This window comes from Cenococcum geophilum (genome assembly GCF_001692895.1).
Source record: "Cenococcum geophilum 1.58 unplaced genomic scaffold K441scaffold_77, whole genome shotgun sequence".
Taxonomy (NCBI): domain Eukaryota; kingdom Fungi; phylum Ascomycota; class Dothideomycetes; order Gloniales; family Gloniaceae; genus Cenococcum; species Cenococcum geophilum.
In genome coordinates, this window is record NW_027137635.1 from 308,248 (window position 1) to 333,616 (window position 25,369).

The 25,369-nt window shown below is 44.0% G+C and overlaps 6 protein-coding genes across 6 annotated transcripts; 5 read left to right on the top strand and 1 right to left on the bottom strand.

Annotated features, from left to right (window-relative positions):
• Window positions 1–799: 799 nt before the first annotated feature.
• On the bottom strand, window positions 800–1,355 carry K441DRAFT_682200 (uncharacterized protein; the record flags this gene model as incomplete). Its single annotated transcript, XM_067651551.1, has 2 exons — window positions 800–1,153; window positions 1,314–1,355. 2 exons carry the CDS (start codon window positions 1,353–1,355, stop codon window positions 800–802), a joined length of 396 nt encoding a protein of 131 aa, XP_067497448.1.
• Window positions 1,356–3,751: 2,396 nt separating this feature from the next.
• Window positions 3,752–5,123, top strand: K441DRAFT_669872 (uncharacterized protein). Its single transcript, XM_067650192.1, has one exon. The coding sequence runs from the start codon at window positions 4,144–4,146 to the stop codon at window positions 4,843–4,845; it is 702 nt and encodes a 233-aa protein (XP_067497449.1). The 5' UTR covers window positions 3,752–4,143; the 3' UTR covers window positions 4,846–5,123.
• Window positions 5,124–7,310: 2,187 nt separating this feature from the next.
• On the top strand, window positions 7,311–8,101 carry K441DRAFT_669873 (cytidine deaminase-like protein). Its single transcript, XM_067650193.1, has 2 exons — window positions 7,311–7,472; window positions 7,550–8,101. The coding sequence occupies exons 1-2, from the start codon at window positions 7,392–7,394 to the stop codon at window positions 8,021–8,023; spliced, it is 555 nt and encodes a 184-aa protein (XP_067497450.1). The 5' UTR covers window positions 7,311–7,391; the 3' UTR covers window positions 8,024–8,101.
• Window positions 8,102–8,713: 612 nt separating this feature from the next.
• K441DRAFT_669875 (uncharacterized protein) lies at window positions 8,714–10,193 on the top strand. Its single transcript, XM_067650194.1, has one exon. The coding sequence runs from the start codon at window positions 8,819–8,821 to the stop codon at window positions 10,040–10,042; it is 1,224 nt and encodes a 407-aa protein (XP_067497451.1). The 5' UTR covers window positions 8,714–8,818; the 3' UTR covers window positions 10,043–10,193.
• A 225-nt stretch (window positions 10,194–10,418) lies between these two features.
• Window positions 10,419–12,500, top strand: K441DRAFT_669877 (COP9 signalosome-like protein complex subunit 1). The gene is made up of 5 exons (XM_067650195.1): window positions 10,419–10,548; window positions 10,605–10,649; window positions 10,706–10,986; window positions 11,073–11,864; window positions 11,984–12,500. The coding sequence occupies exons 1-5, from the start codon at window positions 10,479–10,481 to the stop codon at window positions 12,215–12,217; spliced, it is 1,422 nt and encodes a 473-aa protein (XP_067497452.1). The 5' UTR covers window positions 10,419–10,478; the 3' UTR covers window positions 12,218–12,500.
• Window positions 12,501–12,523: 23 nt separating this feature from the next.
• Window positions 12,524–14,672, top strand: K441DRAFT_700866 (HET-domain-containing protein; the record flags this gene model as incomplete). Its single annotated transcript, XM_067653289.1, has 2 exons — window positions 12,524–12,842; window positions 12,967–14,672. The coding sequence occupies 2 exons, from the start codon at window positions 12,524–12,526 to the stop codon at window positions 14,670–14,672; spliced, it is 2,025 nt and encodes a 674-aa protein (XP_067497453.1).
• Between the last annotated feature and the right edge of the window lie 10,697 nt (window positions 14,673–25,369).

Consider the following 25,369-nt stretch of genomic DNA (forward strand, 5'->3'; position numbering starts at 1 on the left):
TTGATAGTCCAAGCCCTCTCGTGGTCATCACGAAAAGCTAGGTAAGAGAATAGTGCAGAGTAGAGCTGCTCGGATCCTGCGGATCGTGGTTGGTGGAATGTTTAAAGACGGTCCCTGGAAGGGATGGGCTGGAGAATATGTCACGGCGATATGTAAACGAATGAGGGGGTCGCTGAATTTGCGGGGTTGATGAGTAATGCCCGGTTTCAAGTTTATGAGAGCAATGAGGGGGAAATACAAGAGTTGTTGTAAAGGGGCACGGAGCTGAATCAGAAACTGCAGCGTTCACTCCACCCAATATGAATTTAGCAATAGATAGGGATATTTCACAGCGTAGGGAATGAGAGGTAATGACTGACGTTTAACAACGCATCAGATCCAGTGTCCCAAGCCATGAGAGAGTAGTCTTTGTGATTGTGGTTGGAAGAAAACCATGCTCTGCCATTATGAAGGAAGATGCTAAAAAATACTACAAAGCAAACCAAGGCGTCGCGCAGAGAATACGATGAGAACGAAGAAGCATGATAGAGAAGGCGTAAGGAAATAACAGCAGTAGCCTAATGTCTCCCATGTCTCGTCCAAAAATCATCTATCCATCATTCCATTAATATGGCAAGTGACGGCATCAAGTACCATTTCACACTCTGCTTAACTTAAAAGAATGCGCTCAGGAAAAAAGTATATCCCCCTATCCTCTCCATGCCTCTCAACGATGCAGTGTTACGCCCAATATGCCAAGCCCGTCAGCTCCGTCCGGTTCTCATAACAATACTATATGCTCCGCATTAGCTATAGCACTTTACGGGCTGACCTTCTTTTCGTCCAATTCATCGGTCGACTCTATCTTTCGATGCTTCGGCACAAAGACCGCATCCTGGCCAGTCATCCGCCGTCCTAGCGCACGCTCTAGCTTTGCACCCAGCGCAAGCTTGCTCATGTTTTCATTCTTTTCTGTGGAGACGATGTAGCGTTGTTGCTGTAGCCGCTTATCTTCCAGCCGCTCGAAGCCAGCGTTCCAGGATTTAATGGCAGCAGCTCGGGGATCTCCGGCTGTGGATGAGGCGGTTGATAAATGTGAAGGAGCGATTGAAGGTGTCAGGGTTGGCGTGGCGGAATACGTTGAGAGGCGAGTACTCGCGCGATAGTTGGAGGACTGTATGGGGGTTAGTCAAGTAGTTTGGTGATTTGGACGGCTAATAGTGAGATGCGAGGCGCTCAGCAAGAACAAAGGTGGTGAGAGGAGTAAGTGATAAAGTTGAAGAGCTCATGAGACGGCGTTGATAGCTATGATGCTTGTTGAGATGGAAGCTTACATTGGCGAGGATTGGCCTCGACGACTCAAGAGAATTGGTCATTCTTGCGACTCTTACGCTTGGGCGTTGGACGCTGAGAAGCTCTGGTGCTGATGTGTGGAATGACGGTAAGGTTGATGTCTCCTAGCGACGAACCACAGAAAACCGTCAACGATGTGAGGTTGCTGGTTGAGAGCGGGTATTTGCAGAATGGGGGGTGAAGGAAGAAGGGTTTGAGAGTCAAGGTCGACCTTGTCAGGATCAGCCGTTTCGGTCCCGTCTTGCGTTTCGCGTTTCACAGCCCCGGCTTTTGCTCGATCGGCAAGGGGGATCTTGAGAGGAGTTTGCAGTGAGCAGGGTGCGAAGGGGGTAGCGCAGAGACCGGCGGGCTCGGAAGAACGGAAAGCTTAGGAAGCACAGGTCGGCGATGGCGCAGCGGGTCTAGTTCTTTGCTCCTGTTCATGTGCGACGGCCGTGTCTTTGCCGTGTCTTGCCTGGGTCCGGGGCTTAGTAGGCGTGGTGGGAGAGGTTTTTCTGAAACGGTCACACAGCAACGGCAAGGAGCGCGGACAACGGGCAACGTGTTTGAATGCGCCAATCTTTGCGTTGGTGGGTAGGGGGCGTTCTGATTATCAGGGCGCGGCTGCTTTGAACGGTGTTCACGGCTCCTGATTCGGCACCTGAACCACCACAACGTTCCGCTCGCGAGGATGCCACGTTTTTGAGGCTGCCTGGACACGCTCCCGTCCATGCCCGATGAGCCTGTTGCGCGCGACTTTGGAAGCCACTTTGCCCCTTTTTGATGTGCCCGGCCATGGTCTCTGCGCCCACGAGGCCTTACCGGGATGCCTGCCGTCTTCTCTTTTCAGCCTCCTCCATCTGCATCTTCAGGCTGGACCTAGCCAACATGGAACGCGAGCCACATGCTCCCCAACGTCGCCGTCCTGCGCAATGCACCTCTGACAGCCAACGGTGCTTGCATGGCAAAAGAACAAATTCAGTAGTCCACGGCCCACGTTCCACAGCCCTGCAATAACCCGCGGAAATTCTTCATGGGGTTCAAGATAGCTTACGAGCACTCATCCAGTGATGCTGAAGGAGGCAATGGTGGCTGCTTGTCGATGAGCTCCTACGTGGCTCAGAGCAAATGCGATTAATCAATTTCCCAGCATTAGTGTTTGGTCTCTGGATTCTTCATTACGTTAGGACCAAGATAGGCATCAAGTACGCCCATCTACCTCTAATCTCGCCAATAGCTTTGAGAATATAGGTGCCTTTTATCTTAAATTTGTCCACTACAGTCTACATCGTTCCGAATTATGCCGAAAATTTGTGCCAGAGCACACTTCCAACATGGCACAATTGCAATTCCTGTTTCCACACCCACTTTAATTTGTAATGTCACGCATAGGCGAACTTATATGAGAGCTCCTATATATGGCCCCTTTCTCATTTGACTTCCATTCCATACATTCTTCGCACTCCGCATTGCTCATCTCCTTTCTGCAAACGTTCAGCAGCTTCTAGCTTTTGTAATATGTTAGCCTACGTAGCGCCTATCACCAATCCAATTCATAGACTGATTAATATGCTCTAATTTGGGACTGTTTCTAAATTCGTCCCAAAAGCATCCGCGAATGGTTGTTAGCACATCCTCATCTATCGCCGACAATAGGCGTACACACAATCTAACCTTACTCCACCGTTCAGTCACCGCCACGCCTTATGTATTTTTGGGTAGGTGTTTGAAGTAGATACATTAGAGGTCCTTTACCAATTTATCTGAGTAAGAACATATGATCCTTTCTTAAAAGGTCTACATCGATTGTCTTAGAGTTTGCTAAAATGGCTGCCGGTACCCATGAAGGCATAACCGAAAAATAGCACTAATTGTATGCTCCAGCCATTGGATTTTTTGCTGAAGCCGAAAAGTCACCTGTATCCAAATTGTTTTCGAGATTACATCATTACGGAGATATCCTCATTTCAAACCCTTCATCATGCAGAGTTCATTTTTCTCAGCGACCGGAAATAAGGTTCTCTCGTAAGTCATGTCAGAAATTCACGACACCCTGGTAAATCCGGTCAATCCGTTCCTCGCCCCTTGCACCAAGACTCTGCCAACAGTATCACATACACTCTATTTCCATCGATGATGAATGTCAGACGAGTGGCGCGAACACGTTGAGAAGATGGTCTCGCCAGCTGCCGAGCGCCACTCAGCGCTAATTGAAGATCCCATCTGGGTTTTGCTGTGGCTTGAGCAACTTCACACCTGAAAATATCCCCGGAAACGACTTACAGACTCTCATCATGAGAATATTCCGCTCCTCTTACGGATAGTGCTCTTTTATTAGGCCTATGTTTTATGCTTTTATTTGTGTTTATAAAATGTCTACCGTTTTGTACCACAGGCAGCACGGCACGGATACCTTCCGGTGTCTCTTTGCTCTGGCCCAGCGTAGGTGAGCGTGCCTATCCAGCAAAAAATACCATAGAGTTTGTCAGGGCAGTGCAGTCGAGGCAATCAAAGCGGCATAAGCAATGCAAGCCTTACCAAGACTACCTGTTTCTCGAAATAACTCTAGTCATTTGGCAACTTGCCTCTTCTCTTGCCGTACGGCAAAATTCAAGGAAACGTAACACGAATGAAAGACATATAAATGGCCTCTTGTATCCTTCAACAACTCCTCCCATCATCTGACATTTACAGCCTTCTCCGTTTTCTTGATCTCTATATTCCTCTTTATTCCTTAAAGTTATTGCACCTTCATTAGCATTCTACTTATTACGCAACTGACCCGCTTTTCGATCATCACCAGACTAAATTCAAGAATCTCCCGAACTCGAAATGAAGTCCTCCATTGTCGCATCCGTCCTTGCATTTTGCGCTCTTGCTAGTGCCGCTCCTGCTTCCCGCACTTCTCGCCGCCAAAATACCCTACAGGGTACGGCCATTCTCCAATTTCAAATTGCGCCAGACACATTTACCAGCAACACGGAGATCACTATCGGCACCGTCATCGATTTTGATGTCAACCCGTTAGAAGTGCTATCCATTGGCATTGCTACCACCACAGACGTTGCGAACCCAGCGGCTATTATCTGCAAAGCCCTCGATCAATCTTCCGTCGTTGGACAGTTCACTGCCAAGCGGGATGCCGTCTTCTCCTCGCTCCAGACAGTCACTTCAATCAGCTGCGAGGATACCAGCACCGCAGCCAAGCCCAGAACTATAACTCGAAGGACCAACTCAAATTCCATTCCTCCAACCAGCCAGCCCGAGGCAATCCTTCAGTTCGAGATTGCACCAGATACTTTCACAAGCGACTTTGAGATTGTCCTTGGCACTGTTGCTGATACTGATCTCCAATTGATTTCTGCTACGATTGCGTCTGTCAGCGGCGCAAAAAATCAAAATAACGTTGTCTGTATGGCTACATCAAACTTCTCGTCTAATGTTGCTGGTGTCTTCACGCTTGCAACGACTGCCGTGTTCAACAATGGGGCACTAGAACAGATCACCTCCATTACCTGTGCGGAAACTTCCTAGATCCACTAGTATCGCTGCTGCCTGCACTATGTTAACGGTATGAATGACGGGGAGTCTTGGGGGTGATATTATCATTTAGTCCTTACATGGCAATATTTTCCAGTTATAATGTCGCTTTTGTTTTCTTTGGATCCATTCTCCTGTATTTTTTTATATAAACCGACCTGTCACTATCTTTGTTCATAGAATAATGGCGTTGGCTGGGTTATTACCATTTGCTCACGAACTTTCCAAACTGCTCCCTGTTCTGTTGGTATGAGATTATTATGTGACTGTTCTACGACGTAACGAATGCCAGCACATATAATGCCCCCTCTTTGTATAGGTGTTTGTGTAGGTATTTGTGTCCAGCCCTCCTAGTATATTAGTGCTGCATGTTATTAAAGCTTTGGAGCTCTGTGTAGGGCTTCGAGTAGAGCTTTAAGGGGGAGACCCCGACGCCTGCGCTCTATGTGCTCCATCTACTGCGTGGCCAATATACTGCGTAGGCAGAACCCTTGCAAAGCCTTTGGTAGAGCTATATACGGAGCTATGTATAGAGCTTTTATAGAGCTTTGTGCATGGCTTACTCCTAAGCTTGTCCGCAAAGCTCCTCACGAAGCTCCTCTTAAAGCTCTCTGCCTCCATGCAGATACGGAGCTTGTAACTACATTAAGGCCCGCAAACCTACTCACAACACTTTATAAGGTAGATATATTAGGGAGTGTCTGCTAGAGAATATAATCGAATATTAACACTATTTTGGCGTGAACAGCTACGACCTAGGCCTAATTAAGGAGTCGGCTCTATTAACAAGTTTAATATAGGGTTTAATAGCTAAAGTCGGTCAAAATAAGTCAGTAGAAAAGCAGTCAGTCAGAAGAGAAGAAAAGAGCGTATTGAAGAAAAAGCTACCTGTCTATCCGTCTGTCCTACCTAAGTTATTAAAGACTCGAGGGCTATGGGCCAATCTATATACCTATGGAAGAAGGCCTGTGCTTTACAACCTAGGTGCGAAGGATTTGGAGATTATGAAGGAATCCCCGTTGTTAATTAATACGTCTCGTGGGCCATTGATTAACGGAACGGCACTGTTAGAGACACTACGGAAAGGTAGGATAAGAGGTGCTGCATTGGATGTCTTTGAAATTGAGCCTTTGCCGGTGGACAGCTCACGGCGATCCGAAGAATTGGGGAAACAGGGTAAAAGTAACGTGTTTTTGACTCCGCATATGGGGTACGTGGAAGAAGGCGTTCTTAATGCGTGGCATGAAGAAACTGCTGAGAATCCGGAACGATGACTTGAAGGGAAAGATCTTCTGATATAGGTACAATTATCATGTCAGGTAGCAACTCAACTACCTCTGTTTCAAAAACTATGCAGTAATCGTATATACTTACGCACACAGGTGGCCGGAAAAAGTGACCCTGCAAACCACAGAAATCACAGAGAACGTAATGTCACTCAACTCTATGGATATATGTCGACCTGAATCGGATTTCCATTACCTATCGGCCTATTTCTATTACTTACTCATTACCCATCACCGACTGAGTGGCAATATCGACCGAGTGGCAATTGAGTAACAGTTACATATCGTCGTCAGCATCGCCGTCAGTCTTTTGCCACCTACCTTATGTATATAGATAGCTTCTAGAGCCAGCTTCAATCGACAGAGAGTTCTCATCCTTGGTCGTTCTGTTCGACAATATATTCAGCTATGATAACGTAGGCTTTTAAATTGTAAACATATTAAGGTGCTAAAGTACCTTAAAATATTATACCTACGTTCAGGGATGCACATAACTATTACGCTTGGACCAAGTTAAAACTTTTAACACCATTTATGACCACAAAAAGCAACCATCTATAATATATCACCTTTGCCAATAGTGTTGGTTTAAAGAAAACTCATATACCCGGAGGCTGGGCGGCTCGGAATTGGAGTCCTTATACAATCATAATCACCAATTTTGGGCGACTATATTGATTATATGCACCCCCGCCTATGTTTTTATTATTTTATATCTTTTATGGTTGTTATATTATAAGCTGTAAAGAAGACGACTATTTTGCAGTGCCAGGTTTTTTGCCTCCCGCGTGTTGCCCCAAGCGAAATTAAAGCATTTACCTCTATCCAACACTTGTTGAATGTTTATAGATTGATAGCAGGATGTGTATTCATAGGAATTTGCTGAATGCACTTGGCGTACTCTTACAAGCTAATCAAGAAGAAAAAGAACAACCGAGAAAGTTATTTTATTTTCTATGAGGAAACAAATGGTATGAAATGGATGATCGAGAAGTATAGCCTTAAATGAGAGTGACAATGCTCAATTTGAAAGGTGCTCGTGTTTTCGAATATTGCGAGTCCTGTTGGATAGATAATATTCCAAATGACATCATTCCGCTGCATCACGCGAGTGGGATCTGAGTGTTTTTGTGACATACCTGTACGAGGGGGCTGGCTGCAGCTTATTTAGATAAGGAAATCTTCAACTGTCTCTAACCAAGCTTCCTTCACGCCGTTGCCTGGTTAGATTTGAAGCCTATTCATATTAAAACCATGGTTTCAACCGCACGTACTACAACGTCCAAGCTCTTTCCCCTACGACCACCTGAACCGACAGCGGAGCAGATCAATACAGTGAGTTGTCGGCTCCATGAAATACACTTTCCGAAAATATGACAATATTCCCAAAGCATGGCCTAATAGCCCTCCAGGGTCTTAGTGCCTGTCTCAGAGTGCAGAGACTGGCCTCCTCACAAGGCAAGCGGCCTTTTGCTGCCGTTCTTATCGGCCCCGATAACAGCAAAATCCTGCTTACCCACTTCTCCATCTCGCACGTCGAGCATGCCGAAGCTTCCCTAGCGCGCCTCGCTGCACTGCACTTTACGCCGGAATACCTCTGGACTTGTGCCCTCTACTCTACATGGGAACCTTGCGCTATGTGCGCGGCTACCTGCTACTGGGCAAACATAGGGCGAGTGGTGTACGCAGCGAGCGAAGAGAAATTGCTAGAGTTAACTGGTAAGGGGAACGAGGAAAATTTCACATTGAACTGGCCGTGTAAAGATTTGTTTGAGAAGGGTCAGAAGGATGTGCAGATCTGGGGGCCGGTGGCAGGGATGCAGGAAGAAGTTGTTGAGGAGAGTGATAAATATTGGAAACCAATTCGGGAGGGCAAGGGGCAGTAAGTGGTAGGGGGTCCGACGGAATATCTTGGCACATGATTAAGCTTAGATATGCAATTGTTCTGAGAAAGTATTTTTAACCAGCTCTTAGAGCATATAGAAAATTTTCTCTTGGTAATTGTCTAGTAGACAAGGCGTGAAGACCTTGAATGAAGGACAAATCGCATTAGAAGCGGGAGTCCTAGGATCGTTGAGAAGTAGGAGGAAGGGAGAAAAATCAATTGCATAACTGCGGCTTTGGGTTAAAAGGTTATTACCTGACATAAAAATATATAGCGGTTCCCAACGTAATCTTTATCGATGGCTACCGATCTTTATCGATTGCTACCCGATGCTGTGCTAGCTAGGTACGCACGTACGCTAGTCGGGGGTTTGCGGGGGACGTTCACTGCGTCTCTCTAGGTGGGTCAGGCCTGGTATGAACTCATGGATGCTTCTCATAGGCATCTCACCATACCACTTTTATGCAGCACCCACATATATATGTGCTTCTGAAAGAGGACGCTTTTGCTTTTAAATGTGCTTGTGATAAACCCGTGCCGATCTTATTCCCGGTTAAGGGTCGGCTACTCAACAAGATTTTCGCACCCTCTTCTCCTGAAATTCCAATACCCAGATACTTCTGCTATATGATGCAAAAACATTTCATATCAGACATTGGGACTTGCCCATATGTCCTCCAACAACAATGAGAGTGGCAAACTTCCTAGGACTCCATCAATTACAACTTCGAATATCGAAAGATCAAGTGGTAACAGCTCTTTGAATACCGAAATTGTTGCGAGTGCGCCATCTAAAATGGCTATATCACAGATTCTACCTGCTCGTCCAGAAAGAGTTGGGAACAAGCAAGCCTCCGAAGACCAACCATCAGAGAAACAGAACCCTAAAAATTCCACCGAAGGTCAAAAAAATTCGAGAGTGAAGATGTATATCGACCCAGTAGTCTGGTTTCTCCAGGATCAGTGGTTTCTTACTACCCTTGGCATTCTCATTGCCATTTCCAGCCAAGTCCAAGTCCCCCCATCCCACCAACATATCAAGGAAAAAATTGTAACCTACCTCACCGTGTCTATCATCTTCTTCATCACCGGTTGCACGCTTCCCACCAAAGTTCTTCTGGCAAACTACTCTCGTTGGAAGATTCACCTATTTGTCCAAATACAATGCTTTCTTATGACTTCCGCGACGACATTTGGTATAGTTAGCGCTTGTGCTATCAGTAAGACATTCATGGATCCGTGGCTCTTGATAGGCATGATATTTGCTGGCTGTGTCCCTACGACTATCTCATCAAATGTAGTCATGACTCGCCAAGCACACGGTAACACCGCTCTCACAGTCGTGCAGTCAACACTGGGCAATTTCCTGGGCCCCTTTCTGACGCCTGCCTTGTTTTCCATGTACTCCTCCACCGGAGCCTGGTATACGCATGTCCTCCCTTCAGCTGGCGGCGCATACAGTGAAATTTACCGACGTGTCTTCAAGCAGCTGGGGCTCTCACTATTCCTCCCCCTATTCATCGGACAGGTGGTACAGAATCTCTTTCCTGGGCCAACAAAGAAAGTTTTCACGGACTGGAAATTCAGCAAGCTAGGTTCGCTGGCTTTGCTTACCATCATCTGGCAGACATTCGACCAAGCATTTGGCAGTGGTGCTTTCAACAGCGTCAAGCGGGACAATATGGTTTTTATTGTTTTTATATCGATCGCGCTATTCACCCTCTGGCTCTCCGTCTGTTTTGCCACTTCCTTGATGTGGCTGCCGAAGCAAGATGTGATAGCTTGCTGCTATTGCTGTCCTGCGAAGACGCCGGCGATGGGGGTGCCATTGTCGAGTGTGATGTATGTGGGTTTGGCGGCGGCCAATGAAAGTAAAATACAGATTCCGATGGTTATTTATCAGGCTTTCCAAATTGCGGCGGGAAGTGTGCTGACCATCGTGTTTCGGAAGTGGATACGGCCGGCAGAGGAGATGCAAGAAGAGAAACGGAAAGAGGTGCGAGAGAGGGAGAGCGTTTAATATCGCGATTTTTGGTTTCAATGAAAGAAAGAGGCCGAGTTAATGTGGTCGATGATAAATGATAGACTGCTTGAACGACGGAAAGACTTGGAAGTATTAGACTAGAAAATACAATCGTGTATCGTTCCAGTGCTAAAATAAGTTGAGTTTCTGGAGACTAACTAAGGCTAGGCAGAGTGGCGGGTGAGGTGGTAATGCTCTCCATATTTCCAATTAATGAAGTGGTATTAGAACTTTTCCGCACTCTAAGACGGAATAAATCAAATTTATGGCCTGAAACCCAATGCGGGGAAGTTTATCGCGGGTAGTGGTTGCCCGGCCATCTGATAAGATAAGTGTTTTCTGTGCAATGCCAGGCACCAACATCATCTCTAACTTCAATTTCGAGTCCTTCGCTATTCCACAAGCATACACTGTATATTGTGGATTACTCGCCATGGCTGTCAACGTTGAGCAGTCTCCGTTCTTTACTGAGCGGAGGGTTTCAAACCAGGTCACTGTGAAGGGTTTGTGTTCCAATAGCTCTAAGAGCTCCCAAAACTTTATTCTAATCGATTTTCAGACCCTCCGAAATTTGACTTAGAATCCTACATTTCCAACTATGAAGGCGAGAAACTCCTTTTCCTGACGTCAAATATGCTGCTAATTTATCCTATCTCCCAGGCCGAACACGCCTTGACCGCCTCGCCCTCATCGGCTCTACCTCCACATACCTCGCCGTCGACGCCTTTCGCATGGCCATCACTGAGGCAAAGAAGGGCAAGGACACGAGTGCATACTTGAAAGTTGTAGAATGTCTACACAATATCCTGCCCAATGATCCCATGGGAATACCAGACTTGAGCTGGGTGGAGCAGAAGAATAGGCAGGTGAAACAAGAGACAGAAAGGCTTGAGCATGAGTTGAAAGCTTATAAGAATAATTTGATCAAAGAAAGCATACGAGTTAGTATTCACATTCATATAATACTGGATGGACACATTTTCCTTGGCCAAGAAAGGGCTGTAACTGACGGTTGGACATCCTGCAGATGGGCAACGAAGATCTTGGCCAGCACTACTATGCCACTGGCGATCTTTCCAATGCTTTCAAGGCTTACTTTCGCATGCGTGAACATTGTACGTCTGCCAAACACCTTGCTGACATGATGCTGCGTCTCGTCTTCGTTAGCATCGCGCAGAAGAGCTGGATCGGGGCTCAATCCCACCTCATCAAGGTGGAAACACAGGCCCCAAAGGGCGAGGAAAGGGCCAAGTTAGAGCCCATAGTTTCAGCATGCCGTGGGTTGGCTCACATGTGTTGCGGCCAATATCGCGAAGCCGCGGAGGCTTTTCTACAAACATCCCCGGCTTTCTTGTCAGCAGATCCAGCAGCCGGCATCCGCTTCCAAAAAGAAGTCCTAACAGGTAATGATATCGCCGTCTATGGTGGCCTATGCGCCCTTGCCTCAATGGATCGCAGCGAGCTTCAAGAGTTAGTACTCGCCAACAACGACTTCCGTAATTTTCTGGAATTGGAGCCACATATCCGGCGCGCTATTTCTCTCTTCTGCGGCTCCAAATATAGCGCTTGTCTCGAAGTTCTAGAGGCATACCGTACAGATTACCTACTGGATGTATATTTAGCACCATGCGTGAGGGAAATCTATGGACGAATTCGCAGCAAGAGTATTGTGCAGTACTTTATACCCTTTAGCTGTGTCACGTTGGAAGAGATGGCAAAGAAATTCCAGATGACTGGAGAAGGAATGAGCATTGAGGAAGAGCTGATCTATATGATCAATACAGGATTGCTAGATGCTAGGATTGACCTTGTAGAGAGAGTATGTTGAATTCTTCTTGCTTTCGTACACAGCATCTTTAACCTTTTTTAACCATTTTCTCGTTTTTGTCATACGATCGGTACTATTATTTACTAGTTCGCTAATTGGTGGATAACAAGCTTCTTGTCTCTCCGCCGACCAACCCCCGCCATGCTGCCCACTCCTCAGCTCTTGCCATGGCAGAGAAGTACGACCACACTCTGCGTCTCCGCCTATTGCGTCTCAACATGCTAAATGCTGCACTGGAAGTCCGCGTCCCAAAGGGTGATGGAGGGGCTTTGGGTACATCTATGATGGGTGGGGAGAGCATTGGCGCGAGTTTGAGGAGGTTGGGCCAGATGAGTGGCTTCTAATGTCGGCTAGGGCAAGGTCGGATGGTTCGTGGCAAACAGCGGGCATGCATTTTCTGGCGTTATCAAACCCCTTCGTATGGACGCGCTGGGGGGTGCTTTTGGCGTTTGACTCCCGGTGATAGCCTAAGCGGTATTAAAAAATAGTTATAATTATTGCTATCCCTGAGTCTGAAGTGATGGGAACGAGATAATGGGAAAGCCCAGCTTCTTGATTTTTCTAAGCCTATTATGGCTTAGCCTCAGCCTGGCGAACCAAACTCTTCCCAAAGCTCGCCTTCCCTTCCCTACATCATACCGTCTATCTACATGGATCAAGGAAACGAGATCAAAACCTGCATAGTCTGCAACAATCTGAATCTTCTTTGGAATGCATCTACCTCGATCTTCAGCCTTGAAGTGGAATACGCCAAATTGAAAGATGTGGCGAACAAGGGGTGCGGATCTTGCGCTGCAATCCATGATGGATTGAACGCGTATCTCGAGCTCCTCGGTGTTGGAAACATCAAGTCTCTTCGACTATACTCCAAAGGTTCAGGTACCCCGTTGGTTATTGAGCCAAAGGGCCCCACTTCTTCCGGTGAGGATCCGTTGTACGTCAAGAGCTTGGAGTTCTTCGTGCAGCCAGGTAGGCATGTTTCCATTGACCTGCGTTAACGGTGTGTAAAACCATACCAATCTCTCTTTACCTCAGTATAGGGGCGACGGTATTTCTTTCTTCCTTCGCTCGACATTTCTAAACAATCCCTAAGGCGACCCGGCTGTCTGGCCGATCATCGGTCGAGACCTAAATGTATCAGAAGACTCCTCCTCACCTGTAGCCATGACCCTCGCGAGAGATTGGCTGGAGGAGTGTCTCGACAAACATTCAAATTGCCCGCCGGGGCTCAGGGATGTGACACTTCCCACGAGAGCCATTCACGTGGGTTCATCAGCCCGCGATCCGTTCCTGTATGAAAGCAAAGGTGAGACGGGCAAGTACGCCGCCCTCAGTTACTGCTGGGGCCGGCCGCCACACCCATGGATTACGACGCCTTCAACACTGGATGACAGAAGGCAGAGCATTCCCTTACAGGATCTCCCAAAGACTATCAGAGATGCAGTCGTCATAACTCGCCATCTCGGTATCCAATGGCTGTGGGTCGATGCTCTCTGCATCATCCAAAAATCGGCCGATTGGGACAAGGAAGCCGGGAGAATGGGCGACTACTACGGTAACGCTACCGTGACGATTTCCGCAGACGGTTCGACTAATAGCCATACCGGGTGCTTTGTGCGCGGCAATCGGCGTTTGTCTACCGCTGTGCCTGTTATGTTCGGGGGCAGGCCAGCCAGAATTTACGTCCGAGTTATGGGCGCCTGGCCGCTCGAAGGGTCACATCCTCCCATGGGCACTCCGGGAGGCATCCTGAATACGCTGAGCACGAGAGGCTGGGCGCTGCAGGAGCAGCTGCTGAGTCCTCGAATCCTGCATTACACCTCCTCGGAACTGGTCTGGGAGTGCGCGACGCATATGCGCTGTGAATGTTCTGTCAGACCCAAGAAGCCGCTAGTCATGCTGCTGAGAAGGAGGTTAATCAGAGAGGGTTATCCGTCAAGAACCGCGCTAGATGAAGCCAAGTCCAGTAGAAATGCGAAGGAGGTCCTTGATGGACTATTATTGCGGTGGAACCAAGTTGTGTACGACTTCTCGCTGCGCAGCCTGACTTACGCGTCTGACCGATTGCCTGCTTTGTCGGGTCTTGCGGCTGTGATGCAGAGACGCACCGGTGACGAGTACATAGCTGGCCTTTGGAAGAATGAACTGGCGGTATGGCTGTGCTGGCAGACTCACATACCCCGAGGTACAGCAACGGGCGCCCTTGGGAGTTTACAATCTCCAAGCAGCAGGCAACTGAGCTACTGTGCGCCCTCTTGGTCCTGGGCTTCAGTCACTGGGCCCGTACACATTCCGCTCGCAGACAGAGAGTTCGTCGGTGGCAAAGAAGCCTTGGAATCGCCCATCGACATCAGACTCGACATCCTTGGCGTCTACTGCACACCAGCTGGGTCGAACCTCTTTGGGAGTCTCAGCAACGGCGAACTCAGATGTTCTGGGAGAGCCATGCTAGTGACACTACATAGGCACCGGGAGACTGCTCAGCTATATGTCAAATGTCTTCGCTCCTCAGGCACTAGTGGTCCTCCAACAGCGCTCGTCTACCGTGACACTTACGACCGCAACGGCGAGATCGAAGTCGGCCGATCTTACACACTGCTCATCGTTCTATCGCACAGACCTGCGAGAAATGATCCGGAATATCCATCCCTAATGTACGGTCTTCTGCTGCTCGAAAGTAGGATAGGAACACACAAGCGAGTAGGGCTAGCTGTGGGATTTCCAAATGATGTGATTGGTAGATACTCCACGGCAGACTGGGAGGCTGTGGCCGAAACTATGGAGATGGTACTTGTGTGATACACTATTTTCCTGCAGACTTGCTTGGCTTGCTTGATCAGTAATCGAGCAAGCCAGTAAGCCTAAGGGCCTAATTTGGGCAAGCCAGCAATAGGGAATATATATATATATTTTTTTTAATAGAGATCCAAAGTTCGTAACAAATTTTTTGTATTATAGGTAACGATTTATAAGTATATAAATAGAGTAAATAAGACTATTTAAGTAACTACTCAGCAATTAACTCTTTTTTCTATACTAAAGGTATTAAGATTATAACACATCTATACTCTAAATAGTCTTTCTTACTATACCCCTTTAATAATATTACTAATTTACTTATTCTCTTTTATTTCTCTTATTAGCTATACTTATATCTTTATATTATCTCTTACCCAACTGGAGCTCTTGCTGCACCCGGCCCAAAAAGACTAAAACTAAGCAAAAGAACCCTGAAAAACACCCAGAGAATCCCCCTGAGATGCATGCATCGCAGGGGAGGCACACGTCGAACGACGGTAGTTCGCACTCGCGCGCGTCCACCAGAACCACGCCCAGCAATGGCCCTCCACAACAAGAACGGGCGAATACCACACCACAAAGCGGAAAGACCTCTATTAAGAAGGCATCTGATAAAATATAAAGCCTATTAGACGCGTCTAGTATCCGTAGTTATAGGGGAGTAACCGTTAGCTATAACAAACTAATACAGCTAGCAGAATAGCTCCGCCAATTTAGCGAACCTTAGGCGCCCCTCTAGCAAACCCTTAATTAAATCCTCTAACGGCTAAGTAAAATTAAAAATAAACAAAACCCCTTTTTACTGGCGAACCGTACCTGGGCCGCTATAGCTATATATCCATAGCATAGGGAACCTACCCCCCTAAAGACAGTATCCGGGTATATAATTACAATATAACCAAATACAGAAAAAGTAGAGGGGCTTAGGGGATAATTAGAAATAGAAGTCCTTATAAAGATTTATAAAGAGGTTTATAACGCTATTATAGTCCGGTACCTTAGGAGCGGAGATATTAGAGTTACCCTAAGGGACTAATAGGTAAAGGAACGAGCCGTTAGGGCAGGGGATAGGCTAGGAGAACGTATTAGCATAAAAGTGCTCCGCGAAAATTACCCAGTTAAAGTCCTAGCGGTTCCCCTAAGCCTTAAGGTAGAAAAGGGACGCTAGGCGGATAATATAGCAACTATATATAAGATAGTAAAACAAACGGAACGCCTTATATTAGGACTTAAGATTACCCAAATCTAATAGCTTTAATAGGAAAATATAAACTAAGTATATAATAAGAATAATAAAAGAATACAAGGGTCGCCAGAGACTTGCTAGGGAAACGCCGGTCAAATATATAGCTCCCTTATCGTTAGCATATATATACTAGGAATACAAAAACTCCTTATTTAAAAAGGCATTATTATAAATAGCCTTATATATAACGTAAGGCTCTATAACTATAGACTCCGCCTAGAATAATGTTATCGCTATATATAATAGGGATATACTTAATCTACATACGTAGTATAGGTATGCTGCGGCCACTATATAGGCCCCCATGATATAAAATACTGCTTAAATTAAGATTAAATAAAATGCGTAAACTGCCACCGAAGCACATATAAGGCGTAGGAGAGAGAAGACTGCATTAAATATAGGAGACGGAAGGTAAGGGCTTAACAGCTGCGGGAATAACTGTACGCTAGGTTATATAAATAGAAACAATAGGTAATAAGCTAGGGGGGCGCAGATGCCTTTTTAGCGTTTCCTACCTTTAACACTAAGGGGCTAGGCTAGCTATCCCAAGCCTTAACGGGCCAGAAGCAACGCCGTGTAATATTACTAGACTATATAGGGATATAAGGGTCATAGGGGATATAAGGGAGAGGACGCCCTGTAGAAAGACCCTTATGGATAGCTATAGTAAGCTTAAAACCGGGACAATTAAGAATTAGACTTAACGCGGTAAATATAACATTTACAGCCGACTTTTAAAGGGCATATAGCTAACTAGTAAGAATAGGGGAAGAACCGGAGATAATATTAGATTTAGATATAGAAGCGCTAGTAGGAACATAAGATACGGGAATAGAAAGCTTTATATAAAATGAGTAGTAACTAGGGTATAGATACAAAAGATAGAAGTTTTAAATATTCTAGAGAAAGTAGAAATAGAAAAAGCGAGGAATAATAAAGAGGTAAAGGACCCTCGCCGGGGGTCCGCCACCTATCTATTATATAATATAACTGTAGTAATATAAACCACCGTCTTGCAAGGCCCTTACTAAACAGTCTAGACCTAGAGAAATACTATATCCTTACTATATAAGAGCCGTACTATAATACCTATATACAATTAACATACTACCCCCGAGGATTCTAGCTCCTATATAAACTAAAAGCAGCTATACGCGTATGCTTTATAATTAGTAAAACTATTAGCCTGTCCTTATAGTTATAGTAGGCAGTTAATCCAGATATTATAGTTATAACAATTTAGACATATAGAGGACCGGTATAAATTATTAATATATATAACCCTAGGGTCAAAGGGGTCCTATAAATAGAGAACATTATATTAGTAATAAGCTTACTTAAAACCAAAGGCATAGAGTCTATCCTATTAGGAGACATAAACCTCTACTACCCGCAGTAGGGGGGTATCCACGTCGCTGCTAAACGATAGGTAGAGTGCCTACTAAAAGCTATAGACACCTAGGGCCTTAAGCTAGCCACCCCCCCTAGAGCAATTATATGGCAACGAGGACCCGCTAGAAGTATAATTAACCTTATATTTATGGACGAAGGCCTATACTAGAGACTCGAAAGGTATAACCCCAAAGAAGAATAGGTACTTACCTTAGACCATATCCCTATCTAGATATAGCTAGATTTGAATATTAAGGCGCAACTAAATAGTAAAAGATACACAATAAGGATGCTTAAGGCAGACAGTTTCCTTAATACAGTTAAACAACAACTCTAAGATTTAGAAGAAATCTACCCGATACTAAACGAGCGAGGCTTATTAGCTACCCCTAAGGAAATTAACCGAAGACTAGAAAGGATCTAGGCAGCGATTAAAAATAGGCTAGAAGAGTACTGCCCGGTCTTAAGACTGGGCCCCTACACGCGATACGCATAGTCCGTATAATACGCGGTTCTTATAGCTAGCTAACAACAAGCAAAAAGGAAATACTTAAGTAGCTACAACCCTAAAGATAAGAGATGATATAAAGACACAAGAAACCAGTTAAAGAATACCCTAAAAAAAGAAGCAAGAAATAACTGGAGATAATTTATAAATAAGCATACTTCTAACCTAAGCCTCCCCTATAATAAGGGCCTGTAGGCCATAGCAAAATGGGTAAAGAAAAAGGCAGGGCGACTAGTAAAAGACCTATACCTACCACCCCTATGAAGAGCAGGGGAATTACAGGCCACTAATAATAATGATAAGAAGGCAAAGATCCTTACAGAAAGGTTCTTCCCCTAACTGGCTCTAGTAGACCTCAGTAATATCACGGGTAAAGCACCGGTGACTCGCCTACGGGTTGACAGTGATATAACAACAGAGGAAATGGCCAGAACTATTAGCCGCCTTTTAAATAATATAGCACTAGGTCCAGATAGGATTCTAAATGAGGCCTTAAAGACCTATAGACCACTTATAGCACCCTAGCTTACAGATATAGCCAAAGCATGCTTTGTTATAGGCTACTACCCACGACTCGAAAGATCTGTAACGACGGTTGTCCTATAAAAAGAAGGTAAAGTAGATTACTTAATCCCAGGAAGCTACCGCCCTATTGCCTTAAAAAACACCCTTAGTAAGATCTTAGAAAAGGTAATAGCGGACCATATAGCAGATACGGCTAAGAAACACGCCCTACTACTATAGAGCCAAATAGGGGTAAGAAAGAACCGCTTAACACTATTAGTACTTACGCTACTCGCTGCCACCATTAAATCTGTATGGGTGATGCGAAGGGACTTTATAGTATTAATGCTCAGCCTAAACATTAGTGGCGCCTACAACAACGTACCCTATAAGCGTCTCCTATATATCCTTAGGGCAAAAGGCTTCCTAAAATAGATTGTATAATTTATCTAAGGGTTTATAGGTTAGAAAGAAATATTACTAGTCTTTAGCGGATACTAGAGCCCCCCTATTGTAGTTATAACAGGAATACCATAAGGATTACCCCTCTCGCCTATACTCTTCCTTTTCTTTATAAGCAACCTGCTTAACTCCTTTAAGAAAGGGGCGACCTAGGGGATAGGCTTTATTAATAATATAAACCTAATTATATACGGGCCATTAGCCGCAGAGAATTACAGAATGCTAGAGAAAGCTTATAATACCTATATAAAATAAGTAAGACAATATAGAGTCCAATTCTCACCAGAGAAATACCAGCTAATCTATTTTATAAGAAAACGCAACCAATCTATAGATCTCTAGCACATAATCCGCATCTAAGGCTTTGGGGGTTAACCAGTTTAGGGCCTAAGGGTATTAGGAGTATAGGTAGACAGTAAGCTCCGGTAAAGCGCATATGCGGCATAAGCGGCCTATAAGGGCCAAGCATAGTATATCGCATTATTTAGGATTATTAATTCCACATGGGGCCTATGCTTCTAGAGGTCACGCCTACTATATATAGTAGTTGTCCGGCTAACCATAACGTATAGGTCTAGTATTTAGGCCATTAGAGAATCTAAGAAAGGCCCCCTTAAGTCACTCCTTAAACCACTCTAAAAGGTCTAAATAGCCTGCCTTTAGAGTATAATAGGCGGATATAAGCGAACGGCCACAGCACTTCTTAAGAAGGAAGCTAATATTCCCCCCCTATAACTATATATTGAAGCCGCTATAATATAAAGGGCCCAAAATAAACGCAACTCTAATATTATAAAGTATATTAAAACACGCCTAAATAAACTATAGAGGGACCTTAGGGCGCCCTATAGGAGAACAAACTAATAACGCTAAAGTAGGGAAGATATATTAGAGAAATAGGTAAAGAAAGCAGAAGAAGAATAGTGCTGCTTTAGGGCCTAGGCCTATATAGAGGAGGAAGGGAGACGTATAAGAGGCCAGTAAAGATAATAGTAAGAGAGAGAAAGGAGCCAAAGCAGAGCATAAAAGAACGCTAGGAAACTATCTACCGCAATATAACACTGGTTAGACCAACGCTGGAGAGGCGTATAGGAGTTAAAGGTATAGAGGCTGACTAAGGTAAGAGGAACCTAAGCCGTAGCATAGTTAACGCTATGGGGGGTAAACACTCTAGGGCTCCGAGAAGGCCTAACGAAGGCAGAAAATATAATGGCGATATTCTTAAGAATAGGAATAATAGGACTAAAAGACTGGCTCTACCGGGTAGGTGTCCTAGTAGGTAGCCTAAAATGCAAATATAGCTGGCTAAAACAGACACCAAAATACGTAATACTGTTATGCCCCTTACGCACTAACCAAGAAGTAATGCTTTTAGTAGCTGGTATAGAGAACTATAATACACTGCTCTTAACACAAAAAGGCCTTAAGGCGGTTACCCAGTAGCTTATTAGCTAAAATGTACTAAACCAGTTCCAGGCTGTAAGGGAAATGGTAATAGAGGGTAGGGGGGCGAGTAACGGGCGCCCCCTAATGACTCTACAGTAGTAGAGTAAAGTTTGCGATACTAGCGCGTCCATAGGCTTATTACGGCAGCAGTGGTTCCTAAGGAGGTCAAAAAGTAAGGTAGTAAAAGCACCATAGGTAACTCGCAGGCGCCTTATAGGCGCCTTGCAGGCGAGTCCCAAAAGGCGGGGAGATGGATTACGGGGTTTTCTTAAATAGAGTTTTCTCCCTATATGTACATAAGGTGTTAAACGGACGATTAGGAATAAGAACTTTGTTTTATTAAAGAGGGCTCTAAAAGCTCTCTTATATATATTAGGTAGGTCCCAAATATAATGATAACGACGTCGTCATGTAGTAGGTTATAGTTAAGAGAAACAGGTAATGAGACGTTCGATAAGACATACGAGCTTAAGATACGAGACAACTAAGACATAGTTCGTATAGACGATCTAGGTCGTCAGACAGTATTATAATAGTAGTAAGGAACTTCAATTCAGGTCAACACACCCCCTTAGCTACACAGAGCCTTCTAGGCTGCTATAAAAAATACTAAAAAGTCACAATAGCAATTTGGTGTTAAGTTAAAGGAAATCCTCCATATATTTACCTTGCCCAAATATCATTCAAATTAAATCAAATTAGATCCTTAATATCAATAAAGTTCAATTACTAAACGAACATCTCGTGCTTTTAACGAGGCAGAGCCTTCGTCAGGCCGTCTACTGTCATATCCGCAGTAGGCACCCATTTAATATTAATGCTTCCTTCACGAACTTCCTAGCGGAGCTAGTAGTAATAGATATCGACGTGTTAAAGCTTAGTGTTAAGCTCCGCGTCGCTTTTAGTAAGTAGTTAAATCGTCTACAGGTTGTTGTAATATATTATTTACTTCTTATTGGGGTCAAATCCAATTTCTTTAAAGAATCGCTGCTACTAAATTGACTTAGTAGCTGCATGTAATAGGGCTAGGAGCTCTGCTTCTATGCTTAATTTTGTTACTAACTTCTACTTCATAAATCGCCAGTTAATTAGCCCTCCAAATAAGGTGAATAGATAACCTTCTATGCTCTTTCTACTCACTGGGTTGTCGCCAAACGATACATCGCTGGCCCTTGCGAAGATCTAGTTTATCACATTCTCCTTTAAGTACTCAATCGCAAGAGTCTTGGTTTGATTAAGGTAGGCAATTGCCCTTATAGCAGCTGCGTCGTGAATTAGTAACGGATTTTGTAAGAATTCTAACAGCTTACTTACTGTTCTCGCTATATCTAGACAAGTGATATTAGCTGTATAGAGCATAGATCCGACTTTCCTCTAATAGGTGTAGGTATCTTGCTTAAAGGCTTACTCCAGATTAGGCTTAAGTTCCTTAATACCCATTAGTGTATATATCTTGCGATAATCTTTAACTTCAAAGCTTATTACAATTTTGTTAATATAGGAATCTTAGCTAAGCCAGAGCTTCCTATTCTTTCTATTGTAAATAATTTGAATTCCTAAAAACCAGGTAAGATCACCTAGGTCCTTTATCTCGTACTTTCTTATAAGGTGCTCCTTAAAGGTTTAAAGCTTAAGTAGGTCTTTCTTCCTAAATACAGCTGTAATATCGTTGACGTAGAAGAAGACTATCAGCCAATCATTGTAATATAGGCAAGGCTCCTCCGCCACTGGCTTTAAGCCTTCCTTTTTTAGCATTATTATTAAGTCACCATGCCATAGCAGAGGTGATCGCCTCAATCCATAGAGGGCTCTTTAGAGAAGTAGGCACTTGCCCTTAATCAGAAATCTATCTGGACACTTAACGTATATGACCTTGTTAATCACGCTATTTGTGAATGCATTAACAGCGTCGCCTTGCCAGCAGTCCAGGTCAAATATTGCGATAATAGCTATTAAGGCTCTAAACGATCTTGCTACCAAAGTTATAGTATAGGTGTCCTCATAAACTAACTCTTATAGATCACCTCGTACATAAAAACAAGCTTTAAACCTTATCAGATATCCGTTAATATCAGTCTTATATATAAATACCCAGATAACAGGCACTGTTTTAGTATGGATCATCTCATTAACGACTTAAAACGTTCCTCGATTTTAAAGGTCCGTATATTCCTTTTGGGCAGCAGCCGCGAACTCTTCCTTATATTAATGTCTTTAAAGCTCCTTCTAATTCCTAGGCGGCGGTGGGAGCTAATTATGGTATAGCTTTTTGTAAAATGTGAGCCCTACATTAAAGGCTAATCTTTAAGCTGGAAGGTTTTGGTCGGTGACGTCAGCAAAAAAGCCTACGTAGATCTTTAATCGTCCTTTAAGTCTCTTTCCTTTAACCACGTTTTACTCTCCTACATCACCATCAATCTTCTTCTTTAGCTTAGCTTTATCGGTTGGAACCAGGACATAGTGCGGCTTCTTTACCAAGGTATTTAAGGACGGTGGTAGAGGCTCCGGTGAGTTAGGTTTTAGTATCTTATCTAGAGTAGGAAGCCCTAGAGTTAAGTCATCTTTAGAGCTTAAATCTTATTACTTACTACTCTTAATATTAGGCTCTTCCTCATTTCCACCAGATTCCACCTATTGTCTCCCTTTGGTGTCAACTTAAATCTCGTCTTAAGTCTCATCGCTTTCGTTAGATAATAATTCCAATTCATTTTAGAGATCCTATATTTAATAGACATTAATAACTTCCAATATTTAGTTAGTTCTAACTCGGAGTACATTTGCTAGATCTGGCTGTAAGTTATTATAGAGTAACCGCTTATTAAACTTCACGTCTCTGGTTCTTATAACCTTCTTTTAACTAGGAATATAGATTCGGAATATATTCGTCAAATCATATCCTACCAGATATCCTATATAGGCCCTTAGCGCGAGCTTATTCAGGCGTAGAATATTATACTTAAGAGGGTAGGCCCTACAGCCGTAGACTTATAGGTGGCCTATATTTGGTTTTAGTGGTGATATACCTATAGCTAACTGGATTCTCTTAAACGGTGTCTTCCACCTAAGTCTTCTACTGGGCGTTTAATTGAGTAAATAGGCAGCTGCTTTATAGACTTCAGGATATAGCTCCTCTGGTAGATAAGCCTCAATTCTTATACACCGAGCCTTCTGTATAATCACCCCCCCAGATCATTCCGCTGGACCGTTCTATAATTAAGTATTAGGTGCTAATCTTTCAATACTAATTCCTCATTCAGCTGCCTATTCCTTAAATTCGCCTATAAGAGATGTCTCTCCATCTATATAGATAATGGCTACCTTAAAGCCATATCGTCGTTCGATGATATTGTAATATTTAATGACAATTTGGGTAAGAGATGACTTCTTAGCCATCGTCTCTACCTCATTTATTCGCGTCGCGTCGTCAAGGAAGTATACCGCGTACTTATTGCCATTAAATGCGACTATTCTGGGTATCAAATCAAGGTGGATTCTATAAAAAGGAACCAGCGACCAAGTTAAAGGTCTTCTAGATACCACCTCATAAGCTTTACTTACTTTATACGATTTACATTCTACCGTCATTAAGCCTTTTATAATCGCGCCCGTCACTAACTAAGGTAGTTACTTAATCGCGTCTTTTCCTGCATAGCCCATTCGCTAATGCTATATATAGCCTTCTGCCTAATTCAGCAGAGGCTTTAATAAATGCTTTATTGGCTTTAATTGAGTCGCAAATGAAGCCTTAGGTGAGTCACTTTTTGGCTTATTGTATTCAATAGTGTTTTGACCACAGTGGCGGCCACAGTAGGCGTACGTCTCGTCGTCGCCATAGAAGAAAGTGTTCTCTTTATTGTTCCAGTAGACTCCCTTATCATTAAGCTTATCAAGACATACTAAGTTGGTATAAAAGCCTAGTATAAAGGCTGCTCCTAAGAGCTATATCTATCTCTTCCCTTTTGGGTTATCAATCGTAACTACAGCTGTACTATAGCCTACGATTTCTTCTATATACAAGCCCATGTAGACGCGTTCTAACGTAGGCTTAATATCACTAATAAACCTAGCTCTATCGTTAAAGACGTATAGGCTGGTTCCTAAGTTAAGAATCACACTATCACGAAGCTCGTAATTAGAAGTTGTATTGTTGGATCCTATATAATAAACTATAAAGTTTCCAGTAGGCCCTTGTAAGCTCTAATTGCTGCCTTTTTTTAGCTTTTTATTAGCTCGATCGTCCTTATTAGCTTAATCGTCCTTTTTAATTTACTCAATATAAGCCTTAATTTTAGGCGTCGCATTAGCAATCTTCTTATCCACCTTCTTCTGAATTTCGTCACTTGGTTTTTTCAGCCAGGCAGGTATTAAGACAAATGACATTAGCTAGCTAATAGGTAGAGACACAGAATTGTACAAGTGATCTGTTTTATTCAAGGTGGCTCTAAGAGCCCTAATATATATAAGAGAATTGACCCCCTATAGGGGTCCCTAGAGGGTGGTGTAACAAGACGATATTAGGCTAATACTAATTTCTAACAGCCGTTATTACAGGTTAATATTACCCATAGGTAAAGCTACCTCCGTGGCCAACACACCCCCTCAGATCTGGCGTAGAGTGGCAGAGCTAGATTACCGGATTAGGCAGTCGGGATAGACGAGCTGGTGGTGAGCTTTGCCGACCGTCAATTGACCAGATGTCTGATATCGCGGAGCCCTACCACTTTAATAAACTTTTGGTGATTTTGCTTTGAGAGAGCTTTAGTTAGTCCGTCTGCAGCCATCTCGCTTGTCGGTACCCATTGTACGACGAAGCTTCCGTTTTGTACCTCTTGGCGAAGCCAGAATTGATAGATATCTACGTGTCGGAGTTTTGTAGATACCGTAGGAGTCTCTTTCATCACGATCCGTACTGACTGCTGATTGTTATAATTAATGATAACGTCTTATTCTGGATCAAATCTGATGGCTTTAAATATCCGCACTATATGCTCGACCTCCCCACCAACGTGTGAGAGAGCCAGGAGTTCTGCCTCCGTAGTAAACTTAGTAACTGCTTTTTGTCTAGTTGCCTGCTATGCTATAGATCCATTAAATGTTATTTTTACCCGATATTATATCACGTGACTCAGTTGTCGT

What these genes read in the sequence shown, in the direction of transcription:
- K441DRAFT_669875 (XM_067650194.1), top strand. Translation starts at nt 8,819, where the DNA reads ATGGCTATATCACAGATTCTACCTGCTCGTCCAGAAAGAGTTGGGAAC.
- K441DRAFT_669873 (XM_067650193.1), top strand. Translation starts at nt 7,392, where the DNA reads ATGGTTTCAACCGCACGTACTACAACGTCCAAGCTCTTTCCCCTACGA. An exon ending in CAGCGGAGCAGATCAATACA is followed by an intron (nt 7,473 to 7,549) that starts GTGAGTTGTCGG and finishes ATAGCCCTCCAG; the next exon opens with GGTCTTAGTGCCTGTCTCAG.
- K441DRAFT_669872 (XM_067650192.1), top strand. Translation starts at nt 4,144, where the DNA reads ATGAAGTCCTCCATTGTCGCATCCGTCCTTGCATTTTGCGCTCTTGCT.
- K441DRAFT_669877 (XM_067650195.1), top strand. Translation starts at nt 10,479, where the DNA reads ATGGCTGTCAACGTTGAGCAGTCTCCGTTCTTTACTGAGCGGAGGGTT. An exon ending in AAACCAGGTCACTGTGAAGG is followed by an intron (nt 10,549 to 10,604) that starts GTTTGTGTTCCA and finishes ATCGATTTTCAG; the next exon opens with ACCCTCCGAAATTTGACTTA. An exon ending in TGATCAAAGAAAGCATACGA is followed by an intron (nt 10,987 to 11,072) that starts GTTAGTATTCAC and finishes GACATCCTGCAG; the next exon opens with ATGGGCAACGAAGATCTTGG.